At 36.1% G+C, this 27,251-nt stretch overlaps 1 protein-coding gene across 12 annotated transcripts in view; it reads right to left on the reverse strand.

The window, feature by feature from the left end:
- Nucleotides 1–27,251, reverse strand: part of BCAS3 (BCAS3 microtubule associated cell migration factor) — a 375,729-nt gene that overhangs the window by 308,739 nt on the left and 39,739 nt on the right. For all 12 annotated transcript variants that reach the window (XM_030028653.2, XM_030028652.2, XM_030028661.2 and 9 more), the window contains exons 8-9: nucleotides 13,397–13,504; nucleotides 9,080–9,156 (exon numbers count right to left, since the gene is read on the reverse strand). In XM_030028653.2, coding sequence (XP_029884513.1) covers nucleotides 9,080–9,156; nucleotides 13,397–13,504 — 185 coding nt within the window. The remainder of the gene's footprint in view (nucleotides 1–9,079; nucleotides 9,157–13,396; nucleotides 13,505–27,251) is intronic.

Here is a 27,251-nt window from a genome sequence, read left to right on the forward strand (position 1 = left end):
GTTACTCTCTCCCTCTGTGCTTTATAATGACACACAGAGGAAATGCACTACTTCAAAGCCGTGAAAAGGCAAAAGTATAAAAATACTATTTTGCAAACCTGAATCAAAGTGCAAGTTTTTCTGCTAACTTGATTAAGTTCCTATGCCCAAGAACTCCAACCGGTGCTGGCCTAAGCAGCGCTGATGAATAAGAAACGGGCTCCAGGCTCCCTCCGAACAGGGACTTGGCTAAGAGCCGAGGATTTCACGGGCAGCAAGCACTCTGGTCCCTCATACTCTGTGCCTTGGTTTTCCCATTTCCAAGATGCAAGTGCTACCTACATCGAAATGGTACTGTAGGTAAATTCTTTCACATTGCAATTTCTTAGCTTCTTCCCATCTTTTTTTTTAATAACTGAGTTATAAAATTATAATCTGAAATAAGCATATAGTTTGTGATTATACCTTAATTGTTGCTGTGCTGTCTTTACATATTTGGTTTTACTGAGAAAATAGGAATCCTAGAAGTTACTTAAAATTCTCTGAAGAGCTATACAAATGTTTACTTAATGAGTGAGCAAAGAAAAGACATGTTTATTTTACATTATTTTTCCATTACTTTTACGAAAATCTCTACCACCCTTTGGAGATTCATATCCATATGCCCATAATAAACCGAATCACCGCCTCTACTCATCTCTGAAAATTCACACAAATATCCACTTCTCTGACTCTGGATCTTTCCACTGGTCTATGCTCCTACAGAAAACTAAAGACCCCAGTCCTATTCTTAAATTGTTTTCAAAAAACTCATCCTCTAGCTTCAGTAACAGCAGTGTGAATACACAGACAGCAGCCAAGAAGAGAAAAGCAACACATTCCTCTCCTCCCACTTAGCTTTTAAACAAACAGTGCATTGGGAAAATACTGTTAAGAGCAACAGGGCCATTAAGAGTCATGTCAGCTATAACAGAGATTAAGCCAATAAATCACAAAACATGCCACTACTAAAACTTGAACCACTTCTATTGGGGCAGCTCTTCATCAAGCTCCACAGCTTTTTCATGAGGAAAAAAGTTTAAAAAAAAAAAATATTAATACATATATAAGTATATATACAAACCCAAAAGTCCAGTATGGGATGGAGAGTTGTGGGCTAAACACTGCAGGGATTCCCAATATCCATAAAAACTTGGCAGTTTGCTACTTCACATCCAAGCACACAAACTTTGGAATCCCACAGGCAATTAAAAGCCTAAGCTTTCAACAGCTCAGTTCTTCAGGAGGACCAGAGCTGTGCATCTGTTATCCATGACACTGCTACAAGTCAAATCAGTATCTTCAGATGTGCTCTATATGCGTGCCCTTCTCATTCACAAAGTATGGATGATTATATGTGCTCTAAGTGATTCTGCATATATACCAAATATAATACATACCAACATGGCCTCTTTAAAAAAAAAAAAACTACGCAATGCAGGTGGAGGACCAGTATTTTACTAACAAATTTCCTCCAGAAGTGAGCACTATCATAGTTAAGGCTATAATTTTTTCACTTGGTCCTTCTTCAGAAACATCCTACACAGCCTGAATGGCTCCATTAATGCAGAGCTAAAGACGGCCTTATCATGGCAAAGTATTCAGACCTAAATACGCACTAGAAGGCAATGTTTCTCTCTAGAAAAATCTGACACTGACAGTCAGAACTTGTCTAAGTCAGAACTTATTTTCAGTTTATATAACGATCTACTCATAACTGAATATGGCTCCTTAGCCAGAGTACAGCTATATTTCCTTCTCAGACCTCACTGAAATGCACTGTAAAATGACATGCAGTAAACTGTTGCAAATTAAAGCGCGAATGAATAAAGCTAAGGGAAAGAAAAAGCCAAATCAGAAACCTCCAGAACAACATTGCTTTTCTTCAAACACATCCCAACATGCTTATGTTAAGACACCACCGGTTGTTTTTTAATTTCACAGCATGTTGTAAGAATTCTTATTCTCTACACCTATTTTTATAGGTGTTTCATCCCCTCTGTCTTGACTTCGGTTTTACCTTTTAATGAAAACCATTCTAGTAAGTTCTTTTCTGTCTCCCCTCCACCCCATCACTTTAATAGGAAAACTTCCTTTTTCCATAATTTTCACTACTTTCTTTTTCCCAGTTTTCTCTGATTTCCTCTGCACTGATACATACTTATCCTTTTTTGATATCAGTTTTAAGAATTATCCTCATAATTACTGTGGCTGGGTTTTTTTTTAAATGCATGTTCCACACCTTGTATCTGTGAGGAATGGATACTAGTGTTGCCCAGTTTTATTTCAAGCTACTTCTCTGTGCGAGTGTTTAGACAATATGGGTGTATGGGCAGAATTATTATAAAATCTACTTAGGATTCTGTCTCTAATCCCAAACCATGGAAGAAATTGCATCTCTTGAGTATGATGAATATGACACTGGGATAGGATACAGTCAGCAAACACATGGAACGCTGGTCAGGGCAGAGATCTCCAAGGGCAACCTACATCCTAAGGCAAAACTAAGTGAAACCTTACTGAGAAAGCAGATTACTAGATAAACAAAGATTTTTCTGTTTCATTGTGTGAAGAGGTTCATTGAAGATGACATATGTCATCTTAACTGTATAGTGTTTTTAAACACAGTTTTCTGAGAAAATTCCAAAATGCGTAACTCTCTTCAACCAAAATTATTTGCCTTTAATCATTCGAGGCATTTCCCAGATATCACTTTAAAAATCTGTGAAGCAGTGGTATTGTGTATTTTTAAATAAATAGCTACAATAGCCCACTAAAGCTATGCTACTTTTCAGTCACTGGATATAGCGTACAATCAATAAGTAATTTTTTTCTAGGTCTTACAAAATATACAGCACTCTGTAGTAATGAAATTACAAAACTACATTCTTAAGTCTTACAATCCAAAGCAGCCAGAAAACAGATCCATGACAGACAGCATAGAAAGGGAATATACAATAAATAATGAGTAGAGTAATACTGTTGTTGCAAAAGCATTGTTTATTCCAAGGAAAACAAATTATATAAGTTGTTTTATCTAATATTTTTTGTTTGTTTGGGGTTTGTTGGTTTGTTGGGGTTTTTTTGTTGGTTGTTTTTTTTTTTTTTAGCATCACCAAGCAAACTGAATTTATTTGTTTATAAACTGTATAAAGTAATATTGTTTATAAATTCCTCTGGGTTCCTTCTAGATGAAAGGCCCTATGTAAATGTTATTACTCTCACACCGTCACATACTTTCCAAAACTCTTCTATTGTTCTTGTACTTCCTTCTGTTTAAGTATCACCCATAAAAACCAAGCAAAAGAGCAAACCAGCAGGATGCACCCTACTGTGAAACCATGCTTGCCATCCAGGGCCTTTTTCTTTTTCTTTTTTTTTTAGATCATAGTGGCATTATCATTATTAAAACACAAAAAAAACCCAAAACCCATCTAGAAATAAAGTGAAAAAGTAAAGCCACAAATGCTACATATACTGTCATCACCCACCTTTGCAGGGCTATATTCATAATACAAGTCATGTTCACAACAGACCCAGCCCTGCAATGAGCCGCATTTTGTGCTATCCTGGATCAGAAGAACAGAATTCCCACACACAAGCTTGGGGAAGGACCACAGATTGGAATTTTTTAAATTATTATCATAATTGTCATTATTATTATTGCTATTGTTGCTATTATTATTACTACTACTACTACAACAATTATATTACTACAGAGACCTTCTTTCCCTGTCAATTCTATTATGACAGTTTTAAGTATTTTACTATTACTTTATAGGTCTAAGACCAATACCAAAGCTCTTACTAAAAATATCTGTGGCCTTTAATGTTCATTAGGCTTGGTTGTTTAATTTAGCACAAATTTCACTGATTTCAGGACAAACTATGTTTTAATTTCAGGTTTACTTTCTTTTTTTTGTTCAGAGTATTGGACAGTGATAAATAATAATGTTACTATAGAGGTTGTTTCTGTACAGGACAACGTGAGTAAGATGGCTTTGTTTTGGCCTTTAACATTAAGGATTTGGGTGCTTTAGATAAAAATAACTTACACAGAAACAAACAGCACTTCCTGTTCTACATATAATTTTTAAAACTGTCAAAGCCAGGAGATATGATAGATATACATCTTGGGTACCAATGCCTGCTTTCTGTCTTTCCACAATTTTTCTGTTGTATTTACACTTTCCTGCAATATAGCAAAACACCCTGTAAGCAACAAAGACATTCATTTCCATAAATCTACCACGTTGCCCTAAAGACCTTTTCAAAAAGTATTTCAACATTATCCTGTAATAGTGATACACTGATTCCCACATTCAGGAAAAAACACTCTTGTAAGTAACACTGTTAAAAAGTAAAATCAAGATCAAATCAACATTTCTCAAGGAAGGCAGTTAAAAATTACATGAAGGGGTATGTGTTTATATATATATGTGTGTAAAAATAAAAACTGCTTATATACAATTCATATGAACATGCTTGGCTTCTCTTCACTGATCAAGAAAATACTGTGAATCAGGAGCTTAGTTCCCACCTGCCTTAAGGACTTTCGATCTAAACTGAAGAGTCTCCCTCCACAGATGGAAGAATCCTATCAATTATTATACCATGTGGGATATTCAGGATAAATGCCACTCACTGAGCACAGTTGAGAAGAGAAATGTACATTCTTCCAGAAGTTCTGTTTGTAACTCTTCAGGCATTAAACCTTTTCATAAGACATCCAGTGTTTTTACTTCAAAGCAAAGAGATCAAACTGCTCCCTGTGTGCCGATCAGGGAAAAGGAATTCTAACAAAGCTAACAAAAGCGTACAAAAAAGCCTAGATGATTTCCAGATCAGACCTGTGACAAACTGAAACCACCATATTATTTCTTGCATGTGAATGTCAGTGCAAAATAGGAATACTACATCCAAATTGCAGATTAGAGTAGAGTATCAAACACCATTTGGTTTGGGTTTTTTTTTATTTATTTTGAGAGGTGCAGGTGGGGTGCATTTAACATATACTAAATAATTTTTGGCTTGTGGTTAGTCAAGTCTTTTGAGACTTTATATACAATAAAGTACTCTGACTAAAATCTGGAAAATTACCTCTTAAGGCTCTAGCTGTACAGCATCAATAGAAATGTGGTGCCAGCTAATGGCTGCAATAACTGTCTTCATCCCTAGAGAATAATGGATGGAGAATATATCAATATGAGGAGTGGAAGGGCCAGAGAAACCGAGCAGGCACTAGTTATCGGACACAAAGATGATGCCACATGCATGATGTTATCTGTGATAATCTTTACTTAGGGCCCAGGGGGTGGGAAGGATATTCTTTACAGAGAAGAAAGTATCCATCAGGCCATATTCATAATCATCAATGTTCCCCTAAGTAAGCATTTTTGGAGAAAGGTTGAGGGAGCACTGATGTAATAGAAATCAATGAAATTCAGCTTTTCTGCATCTATTGTTTCAAGCAAAGTAGGGAAAAAAAGCCTGTACATCACTTTCGTTTCTGATCGTTCAGTCATATGCAGTATTCAGAAAAAGGCTCTGAAGGAAATCTTCAGTGAACCACAATAAAACTCTTAACTATTTAAAAATCTATTTAAAATCCACACCTTGACATTCACAACTACCAAAGGAAACACATTCTTATTATAAGCATCAAATGAATTTTTGTAGTTTGGCCACATGAGCAATTAAAACAGTGCAGGATGCAAAAATACCGTTTGGCTTTATCTTCCCCTTGATGCAAGTCCTTTCTTAACGAAACGGAGCTGGCTCCAAGCATAAGCACAGCAGAGAATGAAGTGTTGCATGAAAGTTACTGCCATGAGTTCTTTGCAGACCAATGCTATGCCTTTCCTTAGCAGACATTTAAAAATAAGAATACCACACTGGGTAGATTATAGGATATCCTGGTAATTTTTCTACAATATCAACGCTAAGTTTTCCCTTCAAGTTTAAGCAGCTGTCTTAAATTGACACACCAAGACCGGAGCACCTGTACACTGAGTTTTTGTTACGAAAGGCACAAATAAAATGTGCTGGCGCTCTGCCATTCAAGTCAAATCAGCACATTTCCATCTAATCACATGCAGGGCGAGGCGGGGGGGAAGATTAGTACTATGTCAAATTTGCTCAAGAAAAATCAGGAAATGCACGAGTTAAACATTCCAACAGCAGCACGAACTTGACCATGTTCTACATCCTGAATATTTTATGGTATATTTATTACAACAATATATTAAGCTACACATTCAACCACAAAAACAAAAACAGAAAGACAAATACTACTCATGTGCAACACAGCTGCATTAGCATTGCTGAGGAACACCGAACTTCAGAATTCCTGACACTGTTTTTAATTGTACATTCTGCATTTAATTTTTATGTATAAACACTCAACAAAATGGACAAGAGCTTCTGCTTAATTATGTTTGCTTTTTAGCTGTCTCAGTAAGGTTCTAAGGCTCCCACGCCAGTCAGATGATATGGATGGAAGATGTGATTTCCACATCATTACCAAATCTTCTTGAAAAAAACATTTTCTTTTTCTACACAGTGCTTTACACAGTAAGAGAAGTGTCTTCAAAGAGCTAGTGATCCTCATTCAATATTTTTGACCTTTTATGCCACTGCTTCTGACTACAATCAGTCAGATAACACAGCTGAGAATCTTCTTCACGATGAAAAATTCCCTGGGCAGCCAGTAACATTCTTACTGCCACTGTCCTGCAGAGCTGGGATGCTCCCATAATGGAAACAAACAGGCCTATAAGACCTTGTGCCAAGCTTCCTTTTCAGGGATTTCTACTTTTCCAATTTAAACTGACACTGCCCTTTCCTAAACTTAAAAAAAACCAAACCAAAACCCAAAAACGCACAGCAAAAGAGCCCAGTTGCTGGCCAGTTGGCCAGTTTTGACTATCAAAACTCTATGCAGCTAACTAGGTAGCTCATTTACATCAAATTCAAACACAGAGTAACTTAAGCCTTTGAAGATATACTCTTAAGGTCAAAGATATTTCAGCACATATGAAATCAGAAAGCTTAGACAAAAGCTTTACTGCAGCCTTCAACATGCCAGAGCGTAACACCCGCTTGATAGCATAAGCTATGAAGCGAAACAACTAAGCTTCAAAACGCTCAGGACAACTATTCACCAGCACAGGTCCAAGAAACCCATTCATCTAGGAAAAAAGCACACGTCTTTTTTGCCCAGTCACACCCCGTCACTGGCCACAGGCAAGCTGGGGTGGTGGCAGGGGAAGGGCTGTGGTGGCAGCAGCAGCTCCAGCTGTTTGCTGGGTGCCGCAGCTTTCCGAAATGCCCAGTATAAAATGAGGGGTGTCTTTAACCGAGCTTTGGAACCTCAGGACTAGAACAAAGTTTGAGAACATCTTAAGTTTCTCGTATTAAAAACACAGCACAGCTGGGAGAAATACACTGTGAATAGCGACATTTCAGGAGTTTGGATTTTCAAATCATTTGTTAAATAACTCCAAAAGCTTTATTTTATCCTCTTTAAATTCCACTGCTGTTCCACAAAAATGCACTGCAAATTGAAAGTTATGGTTAGGAATAGGATACCCCTGTTCCTCAAAATACAGTTCAGTGGATTAATTTTTAAAAACAAATTGCAGTATCTTTTTTTTAAAAAAAACAACAAGTGGAATTAGAAAAGCACAGGAGTTGTTAAAAATACACACTTAACCAAGGGGTTTTTTTGGTTTGTTTTTTTTTTTTTACTTTTTATCTAAAATAAAGCAAGGCTTGTATTCTAATTCTCTTTGATGAAATAAAAAGGCGGAGTGAGTCTTTTCCCATTTGGCTCTCTTCACTGAACCCCAGCAGCCTCCTAGTATCTTACATCCATGTATAGGAAGAAACTGACACCTATTGGCAACTTTAATATTACTGCATAAAACTGCTTTTCTTCAAACTATTACAAGAAACAGCTTCTCTTAACTAGATTTTTCTTTAAATACATAGATAATATAAAAAGATAATTTCGACCTTTTCCAATTGTGACTGAAAATACATCCAGAAAATTTCAGACTCTCTTTTTTAACAATAAAACTCTGAGCCTTCCAAAGTAAATTATGATCCCTCAGTAATCTATAGATTTTAAGAGGCTATTCTAATTGATAAACAGAAGCACTAGTCACTAACCGCTTGAAAAATTAAATTTTAATTTTTTTCTGGGCTGAATATTTCCTTTGTGTTTAGCATTAAAACACACACAGTCTTGGGAGCAGGTAAATGACATCCTAATCCTAACCACATCCTGTGACGGAGCAGAGCACAAGCAGTAGAAAACACACCATTTTTCTCTACTAACATATCAATTACTGTGTTACAGATGTTGAGGCAGCAAAGGGACGCTTACAGTAGAGGAACAGCTTCTGGAGAGCACCTTACCCATTACAATCAATTGCCTCCTGTTGAGAGGCAAGTCGTAGGTTACACGGGGATAAAGGGGAGTCTGAAAGAACAGTTCCCTCATGCTCAAGATATACATGAAAGCACCTGCAAGCAAATATCTGCCTATAGTTTTTCTACTACAACGCTTTACTGACCTGCTTGAGCTTTGGGGCCTGCTAAAGTAAGGACACACTAAAAAAAAAAAAAAAAAAAAACCAAAAAACAAAAAAACAAGGTACCAAGGCCTAAGGAACAACAAAAAATGAAAAGCAGGCAGATCGCTGTCAATGTGTTTTCAAACTGCTGCTTATGTGTACAACCTGAAACTCAAGACCTGAAACTTTTGCACATATTTCTGCAAAACAAACAAAAGAATTTTTCTGCTACCTATGGATGTCAGTGTAGGTGCTCTTCACAACAGTGAGAAATTAGTTACAGCAATAATAAATATGCAAAAAAGCCAAGGATTCACAGAGTAACATTTGGGGGTTTTTTGAAGCAACAGCTTTCCTGAAACTCCAAATGAAGGCATGGAGACTTGCTTCAAGGTTTTAGAAATAAAAACAAAACCAAAGAAATCTGTTTTATCTCACTCCACCACTAGAGCAAAAAGACTGAACCCAATTATTATACATACTTGTAACGAAGAATTTTTTGGTGAAAGTACAGCTGTCAAAGGCGGCAATTTTCTCTTGCAGGACTACAACAAGTATCCTGAAAACACAGAAATGGAACGTGTACTTTAAACATTAAACGCATTGGTTTAAAGATTCAATATCTAAATGTAATTATTTCAAAAGCATCAATATAAATTCTACAGTGATAAACTGCCAGGTTACCAATACATGGCAGTTATTGAGGATTCTCTCTCATCCCAACCACATAACCTTCATTTCAGGAAGTACACAGATCTGATACAGAACAACACAGCATATTTATGATATACCTCCTGCAGTAAAAGCTCCATTAAAAAGAAAGAATGGAATTGCAAGGATCCTGAATTACTTTCAATGACTCAAATAACAATCAAATCAACAATTGGTAGAACACAAGCTAAATTTGAAATAATCCCATTGCCCATCTCATTGCAAATTTATTAAACCATCTTATTTACTAAAAGCAGGGTGGTTTTTCATACCAAGAACATCAGCACACAAATAAAGTTGAGAGAAGCAGAATTTGTGCCAATTAGCAAAATTACAGGTGTATGTTTATGTACGGACTTGTACATGTATGCACTTTTATTGTAAAATACCTGTTCATTACTTGAAACAAAGAACAAAAGCCACATGATAACTATGCATGAAACACTGTACTGTCTAAACGAATAGAGACCAAAGATGCAAATTTGGAAAGTGAAGCATCTTGAAAGCTTTATAACTAGGATACATTGATGACTTCCCAAAACCAAGTTCTTAAACTCTTGAAATGAAAGAACCACCTGGGAAGCCAACAAATACACAGATAAAATCTACCAGCTATGTGGAACATTTAGCAATATGATGTATTTAATTAAGAATCTGATTATTCTCTCACTAGGAAGAATATGAGACAGTATTTTTTTTAATTAGCTAACAATATGCAGCATTATTAAATACTGCTCTAATAGTTTTAATTGTAAAGATATGATGTAGAGAATTAATCACATCTCTCAATGACTAAAATACACACCTAATGCTTTACCTGAGAATTATGACTGCATATTACAGTATAGAATAATAATCTTTAAAAAGATGATGTATCGCATCAGTCTCAACACATATCCTTGGGTATAGGGTGATGCTTATCTCCCATCAGTATGTATACCAGCCATTAACTCCTCTCTCTTTTTTATTTTTCCTCCTCTATTTTTAACTCTTTAGCCACAAGAACACCTCCTTCTTCTCCCTTGAGGGCTCAATAGCTTTAAGACTCTTTGGTGACGGACTACACTACAATTAAAATTCATACCTTATCCACCTGCTTGCTGATGTTTTCAGATATATAAATAAGTTTTGAGTCACGATTTTCACCTAGAAAACTGTACTAATGATCCTCCAATAGACATGATTTATCTACGCAACTGCTATTTGATTTTGCTATTATTTTTGCCAACCCATTTGCCAAATAACGTAGATTGCATCTGTAGTTCCCAAGATGACTCCTGAAGCCTGTTCAGTAGGCTGGTGTAACACTAGCCACTTTCTATTTGTCTGATACAGAAACTGATTAAAGTAATAAGTGCTGTTCTGTATCTCAAATTCTTTCAGGACTCTCTGGTTTATAACACCTCATCCTGGGACTTTGTCGCTGCTCTGTTTGTAAGTATGCCTCTATCTAGAAACAAAGAGAAGTACAAATTCATGGAACGAAGGTAAAAATCAAGGAACATTTTCGGACAAAAGCCTTTCATATTCCCAGATTTGCAGACCTAGAACAGGAAGCACAGGTACACTTTCAGAGTGAGCAGCTTACTTGGCAAAAGATGAGGGCGGAACACATAACTCAACAAGAAGGATTCAGATGTGTTAAGTCATACAAGAAATTCATGTAAGATTTCTTATTTGCTTGTAGCTTCCTCATTGTGAAAAAGATGCTCCCCCACCCCCTTCTGATTTATAAATCTCAATTTTTAAAAGTTATAAACTCTGCATATATCAATTCATATTAGTTTGGGACAACACAGTAGTTTTAGTTAAATGACATATCTTCCAATTGCTTAAACTGCAGGAGAGAAAAACAAAAGAAAATGTACCAATTCTAACTTCTTCCACAAGGCCTAAAAGAATGTTAACCAATGAATAATGGAAAGACTTTAAATGCATGTGCAAGTATAACGTATATATAGAAAACCTATGTATATTTGATTGTAATATTTCCCAATCCAGTAGATTTTTGTTTTCTACTCTTTGAAGATGTACTGTCTTTCCGCATAAATGAAACCTACCAGATGGATGATCCTAGAGTATAAATACATAAATAATAAAAGTTTTCCCTTCTTCTGCAACTCAAGTTTTATTTTAACTTCGAATTTTGGACTCCATTAGTCTATAGCACAGTTAACGCACCATTAGCACTGCACTTGGCCACATTTAATGCATTTTCAATCTGAAATAGTGGGCTTTCCTTGGATAATAACAGAATCTGATACGTTCCAGAAAAGCAGCTACCCTGGATACAGCCACATGGCTTTGAAGTAGCTTTTCCATTTTTACCACTTAGGAAAAGAAACATTAGCACCTGGAAAGACTTTTTAGTTGGGAGAGACTTTGAATGATGATTTGCCTTTTGACTGTTTTTACAATTGGATTTTTCTTCTGCTAGGAGGCCAGACTGGAAAGATTTACTATCATCACACTGTACACAAGGGAACTTTAAATTTTTCAAGGGACAGTTGCACAGATAAGTACCAAACTCCTTCTGACAGCTTTTAAAGGAACAGTGACCTATTCATGGCACATAACTCTCACCAACTCAACCACTTCAGAGAAACTATTTTTTTGATATAATAATCATACCCACATCCCACAATAAGCAGATTGATGGGGATAACAAAAACTACCATCCTTTGCTTCTTTAAACATTCAACATCAAAATATCCTCCTCGTTATTAGATTAGTTGTGGTATTAAAGATGTTTCTTCAGTAGTACTACTTTTCTTCTGTAACTTCTACTTGACCTGATGTAGTCATTAATGTTTAGATTTTGATGGTATAATGACAGACAAATGTCTGTTTAACAAAACCTTTGTGGCTTCTAGGGTTGGTTTTGCTTGGGTTTTTTGGTGTTTTGGGTTTTTTTTGCGCTTTTTTGTTTGTTTGTTTAATATATTTTTTTTTCCCCCATCCTATCTCCAACACTGCTAACTTTCCTTAGTTGCATGAGTTCAATACATGCTCATATACTTTTGTGGTCTTCGTGTATGCAAGCATGCTACCTACTGCCATACAAATCAGGCATATAAAACATACCATTCTGATATTTTGTTTTGTTCTTAATGATTTGTGTTATTATGCCACCTTCCTTACTGAAGGACCATCAACTCCAGCAAACAGATACATATTGCCAAAGAAATGCAGTAATTTCTTTATTCAGTGCTCTACCTTTAACACGGGAATCGTATCCCACAGCTTCCATAAGGTACCTAAAGACATACAATGACTAATAACAGTAACAGCTGGGAGTAAGGAAGCATTAAAGTAAGCAGCACAATCATGGACTTTGACCAAAGTCACTGTATCAGATTCTCTCATCAGGAGTGCCAAGGGATCATCAAGATCCTCGTGTAGGGATCCTGGGTTTTCTCTTCTGTCTTAAAAAGATGCTGTAAATTACAAGGGTGTTCAGTTTTGTGGGTCTTCGAGAGATGAAGATCTAACGTTAATTCAGAAAAAATTTGAACTCATGATTCTATGGAAACAATAGATTCTATTGTATTTGAACTCTATGATGCTCAGCCTTCTAAGCCATTTTCTCTCAGAAATTAGGTGACTTTATCCCAACTAAGAGATGATGCTTTGTTATTTCACTCACAGGAACATTATTTCCTGTAAACCACAGACTGCACACCAGGAATTTTTTGGATGTGCAGGAAGGCAAAATATGACAGAACAATGGAACACAGAGACACATAAACTCTTAAGCGCTCTATGCTGTTTAAACTCTCGATAATCCCATTTCTCCATCTGTAGGTGGATGACAGAGGATTCCAACAATTCCTGCTCACCCTCATCACAACTGAAAGAAGCTTAAATGATTTCAGATGCAAAATGTTTTGAGCTTCTTAAATGAAAGTCATTGGAGAAGCATACTGTCATGTTCAAACTGAAATATTACTTGAGAAATGGAGAACCAAAGCTATGCTTGCAGGAAAGTCAAAATAATAAAGTCAGGGAGCGCATACACCAGAAACTGTATTCGTTACTGAAATGTTACACGCCCTAACACAGAAAGAATGTATAGTAAACATCCTTACCTTTTATTGCAATGCAGATCATAAATAGGAGTTTTGAACTGTATGGACTTGACCATCTCTCCTGTTCGCAAAGAATAAAGGTCCACACAGCAGTAAGGTGGGCTTGTGCTAAAATGAATTAAAAAAAGATTTTAATGGAAAGAAGGATTTTTTTGTAAAATTATTTTTAAATTATTTCAGCCTCCCTATATTATTTAGCATGCTAAATGAAAAATCCAGCAATCTAAGCAGACTGCTGGAGAACAAAGGGTCAATATAAGCCTTCTGCATTAAGGAAAGGTATGATTAAAATTGAATTGTGATACCCTCAACGGTCACGAACCTGTATTGTACAACGAATTATCAAGCACTTAGTTTCCTTTGTCACAAATAAGACTTTGGAACAGCAGATCTGACCAGCAAAATACAAGCCATTTGATAGGCATGAAGTTTTCGACTGCATTCTAGTTATTTAAAAAATATTCCGCAGAGTAACACTTTCCTAAAGGGAGTACTTGCTTCCCCCTATGCAACAGCTGAATTGTATGACTTGATTTGATAGAGATACATTACACAGAATTTACATTACATCTCTGATGGACTTTTGTTTGAACTATATAGAACTTTTCAACTGCTTTGTGTCACTTTTATCATTTCAATGTAAATAAAACTCTATGGCTATTTCTTAATAAAAAAGCTTGCTTTCTTTTGAGAGGGAGAAAGTGCTGAGTGTTCCGATAGGGTTGAGGAAGGTAGTGGTGGAAACCATTTTACAAGCTGAGGAGAGGCTTTGATGTGGCAGTTCTTTTCCATAACACCTTTTTTCCCCTCCAAGAACGCATTAAAATGTTGGCTACTTCTAGGTCAACGAATATGAAGGAGCACAAATTGCCAGCTGTACAAACATATACTAAGTATTGGTAAAAGAGGGTGTTTCCCCTTGCCCATATCTGTTTTATTTTACACAGTTTAACACAATTCCTGACACAACACTTGCTTGTCTTTTGGATCTGCTCAAGCTGCTCGAGAATTTTCTGGAGAACTGGAGTACAAATGCCAACTGTTTACCTCAAACGCCTCAAGATAATAAGATGGTACATACAATAAGTATGCAGCAGAGAAAAAATATACAATTATGCACAGAAAGACAACTGTCAAAGAAATAATAGAAAAAATAAGTTTTGACATTTTGCCTACTGAAATTCTTCCCAAAATACACATTTTTCTAGGCACATACCTAGGCTAATAACTAGAGGGTGCTATTTATTACTTTTAAGCACTTCAAAGGCCCTTCAAAAACACTTTTTGAACAGTGAGACTCAGGACTAGTTACTTTACAGTAGAAGCTCATTGCTGCTAGAAAATGCGGAACACCACAGCAAGGTCTACATACAAACTTTTTTTTAAGTATATGTATTACCTACAGGAAATTATTATTTTGATAAAAGGGTACACAGATTGTTATTTCAAAACAGAAATCACAGAGGTCGATACAGCTAAAATTATATTAGCATAATTGATACCGATTACTACTTCCATGTAAGCCTGTGTTGACCAATTCAATTTTGACTTGACATATAGCTAGCTACATGACTGCAACTCAAGAGTATGTACTTTCTAATACGTATTGCACCAACAAAATTATGCTTAATAATCCTGTCACTCAAATGAATAATTATTATTATGTCATGCCTTTCTTTCAGCTAATCATGGTAAGACCATTCTACCAATGCTTTTTTAAGCCACGCTGGCTAAATACCAGTAACTTGAATTCATGTGCTAATAATCAAGTAGTAGTATGGACCAGGTCAGAAGTACTCTGAAATTCTACCTAGCTCCAATTCAAAAGTCCTTTTTCCAAATGTTATCTTTCTTTTAATTTCATAGTACACTGCAACCCATGATCAGAAAATAACATGCATGTCTGGGTTTTTTAAATTCTTTTCTGAAATAAATACAAAGACACAGTCAAATACATTTGAGGATGCCTCTAGGACCTAATCAGCAGAAACAAACGGCAATAGCCAGAGAAAGTCACGCTTTTAGTCCTTTCTTGTTCCATAATGCTTGTTCTCCTGGCAGCACAGACACTTGGCATTATCACGAGTCTTCAGATAGACGACTATGCTTTCCCAGGAAAGTCCCATTTTTTGGCTAAGTGCTTTATCCACCAACTGCGACACAAAAGGGTGGAAGCACAAGCGCTTGCTCTTTCTTTGGCAATCTTTTCAAAGGTAGAAAGGTAAAAAAAAAAGTTTCAATCACTAGGAAAGAGTTCTCTCTACCGTTTCCTTCTGGTTATTTTAGTTCCTCTCCCTGTTCAAAGTAATGGCTGTTAGGAACCTAATTTGCTACTGAGTGCTCTCAATTCATTAGACACAACATTCATTAAATTAGCATAATTTAAATTTATAAATTCTGTTCCAAAAGCTGTGTACCTAAACGAGTAATGATACAATGCTGAGATCCATAACATCATGTTCTTTTTTGATCAGGCCTCAGTTAACACTCAATAACATGGTTTCAACTTGCTGGGGGAAAAAGAAAAAGAAAAAAAAAAAATCAAGGATTTTAATTTCATTGTTCAACAGAATCCCATACAGTAAGGATTCTCCAACAGTGCAAAATTTCATTTCTTTTCCAAAAACATTATTTCTCAACCATTCTAAAAGTATGAGCCTCTTGAATGATCTTTCTTTACCTTCCTTTATATCTCCTCAGCTAGCAGAAAGATCAATTCCTCTAGAACAGGAGAATGAGGATTATAGACACAGATCTAAGGATCCATTTCTCTGTCATAGCACTTAAAGAATAATAATACTGCTACCTTGATTAGCCTACACTACTCACAAGCAGAAATAAGAGCTATCTTTCCTCCTCCATTTCAGTGATGTCAAAAGCTCGGGCTCAGTGGTTCTGTGTACTTTCCTTACTCAGCCTCTGATATGCAATGGATTCTATACTGACCCATTTTTGCATATTAAATCAACAGAAGAATAACACTTTGTCCTTTCTTTCTCCTCTAGAGGGAATTCACCCCCAGGTTAGTTCACTGAAAGGGCTCAGTGAAGTCTAACAAGCATGGAAGCAAGAAAGGAAGTAGAAGTACATGAACTGAGCAATAAAAGATGTGCAATAGGGCTGCAAAGGCCAGAAGTAGCTTACCACCACAGAGCTGCAGCACAACGCAGCTTCTTCTGACACTTTATGACCTCCACTGCACTACTCTTAATTCCCAATCTTCTTGAAACAGGGAATTCAGGGATTTCTATGGCCCACATTGCAGAGGAAGTCAGATTCAATTACAGCGTACCCTTTACATTCTTTAAGTTAAAAATCTGGACTGAATTCTGGACATAGCTTTTAAGAGCTAGGCATCTCAACTCCTTTTAAGTCATTATTTAAGAAGAATTTGAACCCAAACCCACCAAGATCAAAAGCAGAGGATGAATGTGTTTCCCTTCTTCCATAACATTCATACCACATACATTATTGCATACCACATAGCAGGAAGATTTACACTAAGCAAGATGCCCCATTTAAATATACAAAAAAATTACTGTGTTCAGTAAGACAAAGCATCATCACTGACAAACATACTGGAGTCCTTTGCAGGGTCTCTAGAAAAATTTACTTAGGTATAATGCTTTGTTCTTAACAATTTTCTTCACTAAACTATCAAACAAATACACAATGAAATATTAAAAATGACACCACCTATGAAAACAAAAAGTAACATTTAGTGTAATCAATATATTTAAATTTCAGCTACAAAATGAGAAGTATCCAAACTACCACAGAATACCACTAAAACCACCACAGATTGCAAGACAGAGCCCTACAAACTTGCAAAATCACCTCTTGACAATCGGAACTTCTCCAAACCTTAGAATTGTATGAAACTAAAATTACTGCATCTTGCTCTATTGCAGGAATAGTCACGAATATTCATTTCATCAGAGGATCGTACAGATATTGTAAGTAAATGTGCCTGAACTATACTAGTTGACAGCCTATCTTAGGTTATGCTAACAAACTACCATCATTTGGGGGAAAATAAAGCAAGGAGACTTCTAGATAAGAAGCTTTTCTTCTGATAAACTGAAGGTTCATGTATGACTCGCTGACGAGAAGGGCTCTGATCACATTTCAGTGTACCAGTGATGATTATGTAAAGGGGAGAGATTAAGACAGGAATGTGAAAACACTGGTTTTTGCGGTCTGGTAATAACATTAAGTCTGTCACAAAATTCTTGCAAACTACTCCCACAGATTATTGACAAATTTTCATTATGTATCCTGATTGTTAAAATAGCTGCCTAATGCGGAGGTATCAACAACTTCTTTAAAGGTAATGGACACAAATGCACATACACCTTCAAAATGTTGGCATTAATAAATATACGAATACACTCAGGCTCTTCTATCTTCTTCTATTTGACTGTTGCAGTGCAGGGATAGAAGAAAAATAACAGATGCCTTGTACAGCTGGCACTTGACTACATCTGTGCTTATGCATCATGACATAACTATCACCTCTTCACAGATTTGCTAGCTATGAGTCACACAATTTATAAAAGCTCCGTGTAAAATGTTTGCATACAGAGACAAATATACTGTACAACACACAGACACATTTTATACAAAAAAAAAGGAGAAGACTGATGGAACCAACATGAGGCCAAAATGTTCTGTGCCTCGAAAGATTTTACTCTGCCTGCTCACAAGTGTTTACTTTCCTCCCTGCTGGCTGTCCCCACTCTGCCACGTGATAAACAACATCCCACTCAAAGCCAGAAAGGACATCAATTACAGAATGGTCTCCTGAGTCCGGGGTGGGGGGGGGGGGGGGGAGAAAAGAAAAGAATGTTTTTTTTCGAGAGGCGTAAAATTGAAGTAGAGATGTTGCTGAAAAAGCCGACCACCAGGCCTTTATAAGGCATTCTTTACGCGAGGCATTTTCCAGTTAATTGTGGCATTTAAAAAAAATCATCTCAGGATGGAAGCTGTTTAGCCAAGATAGTGCATCACTGTATATTTTATACCATCTTCACAAAATGTATGGCTAGAATCTTTAGAAAAAGAGATCAAGGGAAGCATCTCCAGCTACTTTTCTTTTGCTCTACATGTATACAACATAAGCTTGATGAGATACACAATGATGTCACTTGGGAACAATGACAGAAGTTACAGCATCATAACACATTTTAGATAGCAATAAAATTGCTAAAGTAATAGGTAGAACCTCCCTTAGGGAAAAGTGTATAGTTATACAGGACACTGTTACAGTAAAAATATTTTTTAACACCTGTACTCCTTTATACAGGCTCTGCAAATTTCTTTTGGAAAACAGTCTGTTAATTACTATTAACAGCTAATGTGTTAATGTATTAAAATGACAAAATGAATGAAAACTTTGGAAAAAGGTGAAATTGTATCAAATTATCAGTGAGATCACATGAAGAGATTACATGGACTGATCTAACAAGTATAGAAAAAACTATCACTTCTCAAGAACACGACATTACAGGGATTCTAAGCAATATCAGTATTATAAATAGCCTATCAAAGCTTGTCAGAAAAAACTGTTCTAAAGATTAGTTAACTTCAGAATCTGCTGATTCAGTTGTTATGCCTTGATGTCCTTCAGTAAAGATGACGCAGCTGTCTGCAGACAATCACTACAGCATTCTTTACCCAGAGTCTCTTTTTGGCAACTTGACTTCACGTGATGGAACAAGGGAAATAGCTTATTTCCAGCTGCTGTATAAATTGATCCTCGTCTAAGGTGCCACTTTGCAGTACGCTGCATGTACCTCTCGCCTGTTGAAACTGCATTACAATGAGTTCCATCTTTCTCTAATTACACAAAGAATTATATTACATCTGCCTTGTTCTGTACCCTTACAAGGCAGTTTCTTTCTGTATTTACTCAGGACAAATATTGCACATATCAGGAGCAGGTTTTCTGGAGTAATGATCCCTTTATTTCTATTTTATAGTTTCCACATTAAAAAAAAAAAAAAGATTTCGTCTTCTTCCATCATGTATTGACCTTCCTATAATGTGCAGAGCAACATAAAGAGTCTTCTACAATGAAAAAACATGTAAAAAACTTCCACTCATCAGCTTACTTGATCTAACATATGACAAAAAAGTCTTTCATTTAATCACTATTCCAGTTGTGATACTTCCAGGTATTATCTGGCAAGTTATATAAACATTCAACAAATTCATATTCGAATTTGATGGGATTAGGCTGTGAAACAGTATGAGTTACTGCACAGCATACAGCAGCAGCCTAATATAATCTCTACTGACCTCAACAGAATGATGTCCATTACCTTCTGAAGCTAGATACAAAAAAACCAGATGTGACAAGAATTACAGAAAATGTCTTGCTAAATATAACTAATTTATTTTATTAAAGACTAGAATGGTATTTGTTACTGCAGCAGCTAGAAACACTGCTTCCTAGCAGCGAGAAAATGCTAATTCTACACCTTGGAGGCCAAATCTTGCTTTCCTTATGCACCTGAGTACCAACTGATAGAAAAAAGTGACAAGTCCACAAATTGGAATTACATTCCCTGGGAAAGGCTAATATTTAAACCTAGAGAAGCTTCAAGCCTTCTAGCACACGTTATGCAGATCAGTGAATTTAACAGCTGTCACTAAACCAGTTTCAGACAGTGGGTCATGTACTTCCAGTCAAAAGCAATTTGACTTTTATCATACAGTCATATAGATACCACTAGTTTACATAAAAATAAAATGATCAATTAAAAAAAAACCCTGGCAATTATTCTGCCACAATTTGTCTGTTACCTTTACAGTTTTGTTTCACAAGAAAAAAAGCTCTATTCTAAATTGCAGTGTTTCAAAACTAGGTCAGGTGACTGGTTTTATTAGTCTATTCTGAAGTACAATTTAGTTTTCAAAAACATAACCTTTCACCGTTTCTAAAAAATATAATCATTAGTGTACTTCTGTTACTGCACTGCATGTTCCCAGACTTATTTTTCATTCTACTATGGCCACACTAGTACCACTCTTCATTATTCTAATGTACTCTTCTTATGATGCTTTATTTGTTTGCATGCAATTTGCAGTAATACTTTTTTCAAGCCCAGCAGACCCAACATAGAAAAAAGCCTTATTTTTAATTACTTTTGGTGCCTTTAAGAAGAGGTAAAAATATTAAAACTTATACAGAGATCATAGTCAAAACCCCTAGTAGTACAATAATCTCTTACTAGGCCCAGCTTTAACAAACTGTGGGATTTATTAAAAAAAAAAAAAAAAATTAGATGTTTCTGTAAATATTAAGCAGTCAGGTGCCTTAAATGGAATATAAGTTCAAAACTTATTTTACAAAAGACAGCTTATTTCATTGTCAAGTCAGAAGGGACCATTACATCACCTAGACATCCTGTCTAATGCAGGCCATTAAATTTCACCTAGATATCTATTCTTATACCTAGCTCAAATGCTTTAAAAGCAGTTCAGCCCTGGCACTGAACAGCATGTCACATACAGAAAACAGAAGAGAGAAAAGTGACAGCACATCCAAGGAACTGGCTGGACAAGGTATGCTCAAATGATCTGTACAGCAAGCTACTCCAGAAAGATTTTTTAAAATTACTACACTATAAAGCATCAGCTCCACCAGTAAGTTACCGGTAAATAAAAAGCTATTTCCATATAGGAATGAGGAAGACCCTGACAGTGACACAAGTACAAGTTTCTAAATAGCAGTGCAGTGGGTTAAGATTATCCAGTAACCTGTTCTAGCTTTGGTCACTCTCTGGTGCTTCATAGAAGGGGAGGAAAAGCAAAACAAAACCAGAGTACACAGTACACAGTTAATTAATTGTGTATTGGAAAAATTCCTCCTGAACCTTTACACTGGAAAGTTGAAGCATGAGATTTGATTATGATCTTCGTAGTAATATTATTAGCATGTTGAGACCACAAAGGCAATTCTGTTCTCTCCTCAAAGCCCCTGAAGAAGGTTTGCTCAGATTAAGAGATTTCAAGACTAGAAGGATCATCTTCTCTTTCCAGGCCATGCACAAAATGTCCCAGAAGCTCAAAGAAATTATTTTATACCAAGCAACCTAATCTTGTCTTAAAAGACTTCAAGCAACAATGAGTCCTCTATTTTTATGGTAAGTTGTTCCAACATTTAGATCATTCTGTTTTTGTGAAATTACTTCTTATTGCAAGACAGAATTTGTATATATTCTGCTTTTCAGCTTTTATGTCTGTGTCAACAACACAGAAAAAGCTCACTGCATTCAGTTATCTTTTGCCTAAGTCGGTAACCATCCAAAGCAATCCAGTCACTAACTAATCTGCAACAACGTAAAAAAGACTTTTAAGTCTTAAGTTGTAAGGTTTGTTTTCCAGCCCTAGCACATAACTGCAGTCCTCCTCTGAGCTCTCTTCAGTACTGCAGTATTCTCGCCTTCTTTCTGAAGGATGCACACCAGAATGAAAACTTAAAAAAAAAAAAAAAAAAAAAAAATTTCAAGGATTGCATTATTTATTCCTTAAACACCACTGCAGAAAAAGCTTTTATTAAGACATTCACCATCTAGTCCCCTAAAACTCCCTGGCTCTCTGCATCCCAACTTTTCAAAATAAAAGCTTGAAAACTTAACTCTGTAAGTTATTTTCTTACTTTCATTCATGGTACTTAACAGATTCATTCAAAATCAGGAAAAGCAGAGTAAGATTTCTGAGAAAGTGACACTTCCTAAAAATGTGTGTGTAGCAGTGAAACACAAAGCAGCAGAGACATTTTAAGTGTACCACAAATTGCAAAAAGCATGGAAGCACTTATTTCTAAATAAGAAAAACCTGTACCAATCTTAGACACATGTTACTAAATCTAATCCTTTAAATACAAGAGAGGAAATTATTTGATATAGCACTAAAATATTTGAATTAAATACCAAGAGATACAAACTCCACACTTGTATCTTCATCATATATTTTGATCAAGTCTATCAGTCCAGTAAAAAAGGTTCCATCTTATCCTTTTACCTCACCGTCTTCATAGTCTCACGGGCATATAACAAAAATATTTTCAAAAAGTCATCAACTCTGCAGAAACCATTTTGTTACAGGTGAACTACAAGTCTCAGCCTGAGTACCAAAAAAAGACATACCAAAGGAAAGCCACATTGTTTGCTCATGTGTGGAAAGAAAAAAAGATGGGACTTGTGTGATTGTGCCAGAACGACCACTAGACAAAAAGCAGTAAAGCCATCTGTGTGTACAATATGCAAGTAAGCCCCTAATTTTTTGAACAAAGGAAATAGAGAAAAGGTGAACTAACATGCATCAGTTCCTGTGCAACATTATGTCAGGTAGGCAGAACAAAGATGCAAAGAACTGGGAATGGAGGTACCACTCCTTTCAAAGACTTTCAATGAAAATTCTTGAAAAAGATCAAAACAGTATCTAAAGCGTTGATCCCTACATCTTACCAATGCTAACGTTTAAAAACTCCATTAATCAATTCCCCTTCTACTTTTTTGATTTCAAGGTAAGTAGTATTTTGTTCCTGTAATTTCATAAGCAAGGCATTTCTCCATAGCGTAGAGTCTAACTGTTAAAACGACTCAGGACTGACTCAGGAAGGACTGGTTTCTGTCTCCGTGCATAACTCAGGTCGTGGTCTGTGAGAGAACCTGAGGCTTGACAGTGGTCTGCTGGTCCTGAAGGTTGTAAACCACTGCAGGAAAACTGTCAGTATCTTGTTTTTCTGTCTCTGCAGTGACATAAATCCCTGTCCTCAGGTGAAAATAACTATCTTTTACTGCAAGGTGTGGTACTGTATAAACCTTTCCTGCTTACATGCAAATTTATATTATCATAATTAGCTGCCCAGGTATAAATTAATTCTATAAATTATAGAAGACAAATGTGTTAAGCAACCATGTTAAGTCATATCGATTTAAGCCAGTTATGTCCATTTTGTCTTTAGCAAAAATGATTCTTAAAGAAGCTAAACTTCATTACAAGGCAAAACTTGTAACTAAATAAATTACATTGCCGTATGATTATAAGCTTTGTAACACTGTTCAAATAATACTTAATGGCAACAGCACATTAAAATAAGCTTATTGTAAAGCAAGTAAATTCTTTGCCTTATTCTCCATGTCTACCCTCGTGTATATGCTACCATTTTTAAGTGTTTTTAAAATGTTCCATCCAGTCCTGTACACATTGTCCTTTCCAAGGGCAATCACATATATTTTTATAAACTGTTAACTTTTTATCAATTTAATTAAAGAGCTGTGGTAAAAGATCCCTACCTTTAGCAAAACAGTTGCAACAGTGTACCTTTGGAAGAGGTTTAAGAACTTTTAATAAAAAGCCAGTTTCATGCCAGGGAATTGCTATGCTGTTTACATCTATACTCTCCCTATAGCTAGCTAAGGTGATGAATTAACTTAATATTTGGAATTCACTGATTTTGAGGAGAAAACAAAGTTCTCGGTCTACATGTATTTCAGTCTTTGTTCTATTACAGAAGATTACAAGCCTCAGTTTCTTCCATCAGACCCTTTTTTTTTAATTAAAAAAAAAAAAGATACCTATTTTCCATTGACTTCCAAGCTGGCTTCTTCCCCACTGTTTTATCCTTATTTATTGGTTCACCAGCTGATATTTGCTGTCGAGAGTGTTAGATATACAGACTCCTGTGAAGCTGTTCTAATTACCATCCCATGAATCAGTTGTCAAGTGCTGCTTGTAAGTGGCAAGGCCAGCACTCCCCTCCAGGAGATCAAGTGCATCCACTTATCATAACAATAGAGCATAATGGACATACTACACACATGCACCACAAATAGCATTTATCACAGTGGCATGAACATACAAGACACTTCACAAAAACACACAGCCAGGTAAGTCCTAATTCAAAAGGCTTATTATCCAAAAAGCACTAGAGAAAGAACATAGGTGGTAGGGGGAAAAAAAAAAAAAAAAAAAAAAAAGAGACTGTGTTGCATTAATAATGCAGCAAGATATCGGAACGCAGTATTTAATACTGACTCCTCACCAGACAGGACATCATAACTTTACTAGACAATACAGAAGTCTCATACATGTGAAAAACAGTTGCCAGCCCATTTTTAAAGTTTGGATCTGAGAATTTCAGACACATTTCAAATGCTCAAGGCAAAGTACTATGGGCCAAATCTGCAGTTATGTTGACCTGCATAGTTCCAGATGTTGCTATTTCTTTTTAAAAGGTGTCAAACGAAGCCCTTAGTTATAAGCAATACAAAGAAGAAGAAAATGACATTAAGAACTGACTGACGGCTGTAGGGAGATCTATCGCTCCATAAATACGAATTGTACATAAATTTAAAAAAACAAACTAGTATAAAGGTAATTGTTCCTAACATTTTACTTAAAATTGAAAGATCAAAACAAGTATAATTATGTTTAAGACATGTTTCTGTAGACAAAGAGCATTAACTCTCTCATCAAAAAATAATAATAAAAAAGTATATCAAGTGTTTATAGGCGATAAAATACAGTTATCTGAATTGAGTACCCATTACTCTGAACTTCAGGTTCAAACATTTTCAGGATACCTACCCATGTAATTTTATGATGTTTTTCTTGTACAATGAATAAAAATGCAGATACATAGATTTCTGCCATCCCTTCCTATATGGACTCATACTTAACTGTGTGAGAAGGCAAGCTATTTCCACTACACAGTTTGGACAGTATTGTTCACTAAACTTGTGATTAGCTGGATACTGACAGAAACAGGCTTCTCTGCTGCAGCCTCTACAACAACAATCCTCCTGGTTCCTAAAGCTTATTGTAGCTCTGTCAGCAGAAAAGATACAGCAAAATGCCTGTCATGAAGATCAAAACATTAATTTCAAAGTAGTAAAAAGTCAGCCTACTAAAAGGCAATGCAGATAAACATTTTCTCACTAGTTTTGCACATTGCCATCATCTGCAACTTCGGGCGATCATTCATTTGCCATTGCTGATACAATGAGGTTACTCTCAATCACATTCATATGACAGGCAAAACCCCTGACTGAATATAGAATGAAAAGTTGTTTCCACTCTTGGGGCTGTATGGGGGAAGAATCTGAAAATACAAATTTCCTTGACAATCCTCGAACAGATGTTCTGAACTGACGGAGGTCACGGATTTTTTCAGTTCTGAGTACTTTCAACAACTATTATGTCCACTTTTGTTCAATTAAATCAATAGCTCCTTTGCTTCCTGTCTGTAGCTGAGGTGTCAGAAAGACTGTGTCGTACATCAACAACAGGAGGAAAATTTAAGACTAGGTTTTATCCACACATTGGTATTATCGTAACAGATACTACAAGAATAGTACCATCAGTTCAAAGAGAAAAGTAAAAGGGAAGGGGAATCCTTAAAAATATTAAAATGCTTAGCAACCTCCAAATTACTCTTCAGTTTTGGCAGCAGATGGCTCTTCCCACATTCTGCACTACCAGCAGCGCATAACATGTTTCTCCTATTGTGTTTTCTGCCCATAACAACATTACTCATTCCCATCATCAGAAGCGACTATTTGTTGTTTTGGGTTTTTTTACGTTTCAAAATGCATGAAGCTAAATAAAGCCATACAACAGCCTACAACCTACCTTTATGTACTGCAGCATGTTGTACTACATTGCTTCATTCTATGGCATGTGGCATGCCTGTCGCTGAAGTGTAAAATATAGCACAAGCTGGCTTTTCAGCTGTGGCATGCTTTTGCAGAGAGACTAGAGTGTGACACACTTTCCACTTCACTGAGACATACCACATGTTACAAAACATAGCTGTCCCATCATATTTCGAGTTAGTTAATATGGGAAGATTAGCGGCATCTCAAGAGATTTGTTTATCCACAAGACTTACTTGACCATAGCTATCACTGAGGAAAAGTACATCTGGAGCTCCACTTTTCAGATCAGAATCATTTTTTTCTCGTACATTCTGGACTAGATTTTTTCTTGTGTGTAACCAAACAGTCCTTTTATACAAAAGTTACAAACCTGCGCTGGCCGCCCTTACCCATTCTATGAACATAAGCTTAACTGGAAAAATTCCTGTAAATCTTGGAGAGCACGAGCAAAGATTAACTGCCGAGTAGAATACAACTGCATTTGTCATACCTCTAAAGATTAACATTTCTATGATTAGCTGATTAAGCTTACAATCTGGTAGATGCGTTTCCTCCAAAAATATAGAATGAAATAAATTTAAGAGTTGTCTTGTCCTCCTTCTTACTGTCAAATGAAGCAGAATTCACCACTGAAATAAATGCATGTAATTTGTATTGTAATAAATGCTACACTAATCTTTGAGATCATACAAGATGGACCAAAATAAAAAATGTAGAAACTTTTTGCATATCAAAAGAAAGCCACATGTCACAGCTTAATAGAAAAATATCAGATTTCTGGAAGTGCAACACTGAGAGCAAATTGATGCTGAAATATCTCAGCTCCAGTCGAATTTCACCAAGCATGTGTAGAACCCAAACAGAGCATTTTGTGGAGCCGGTGAAAGCCTCATAGCCACAGCTAGCCCTAGATTTTATAAACTGCCAGAATGTATGAAACTCCAAACCACTACCAAAGTTTTTTTTCTTTATTCTGAGGCATTTTTTATCGGTGGTATGTTCTGATCAACAGCATATCAGAAGATAGCATAGTTAATATAGATGGCAGTTGATTATTGCAGCATATGTACGCTAACTGTATATATTTAAGGCATTGTTCCATTTAACAAAGAATTCTACCAAAAGCTAAAACCAATCTGAGAGTCAAAAGAACTCATTCTTCTGAAGCGCACGACAAAGCTTCT

This window comes from Aquila chrysaetos, chromosome 10, assembly GCF_900496995.4.
Source record: "Aquila chrysaetos chrysaetos chromosome 10, bAquChr1.4, whole genome shotgun sequence".
Lineage (NCBI taxonomy): Eukaryota > Metazoa > Chordata > Aves > Accipitriformes > Accipitridae > Aquila > Aquila chrysaetos.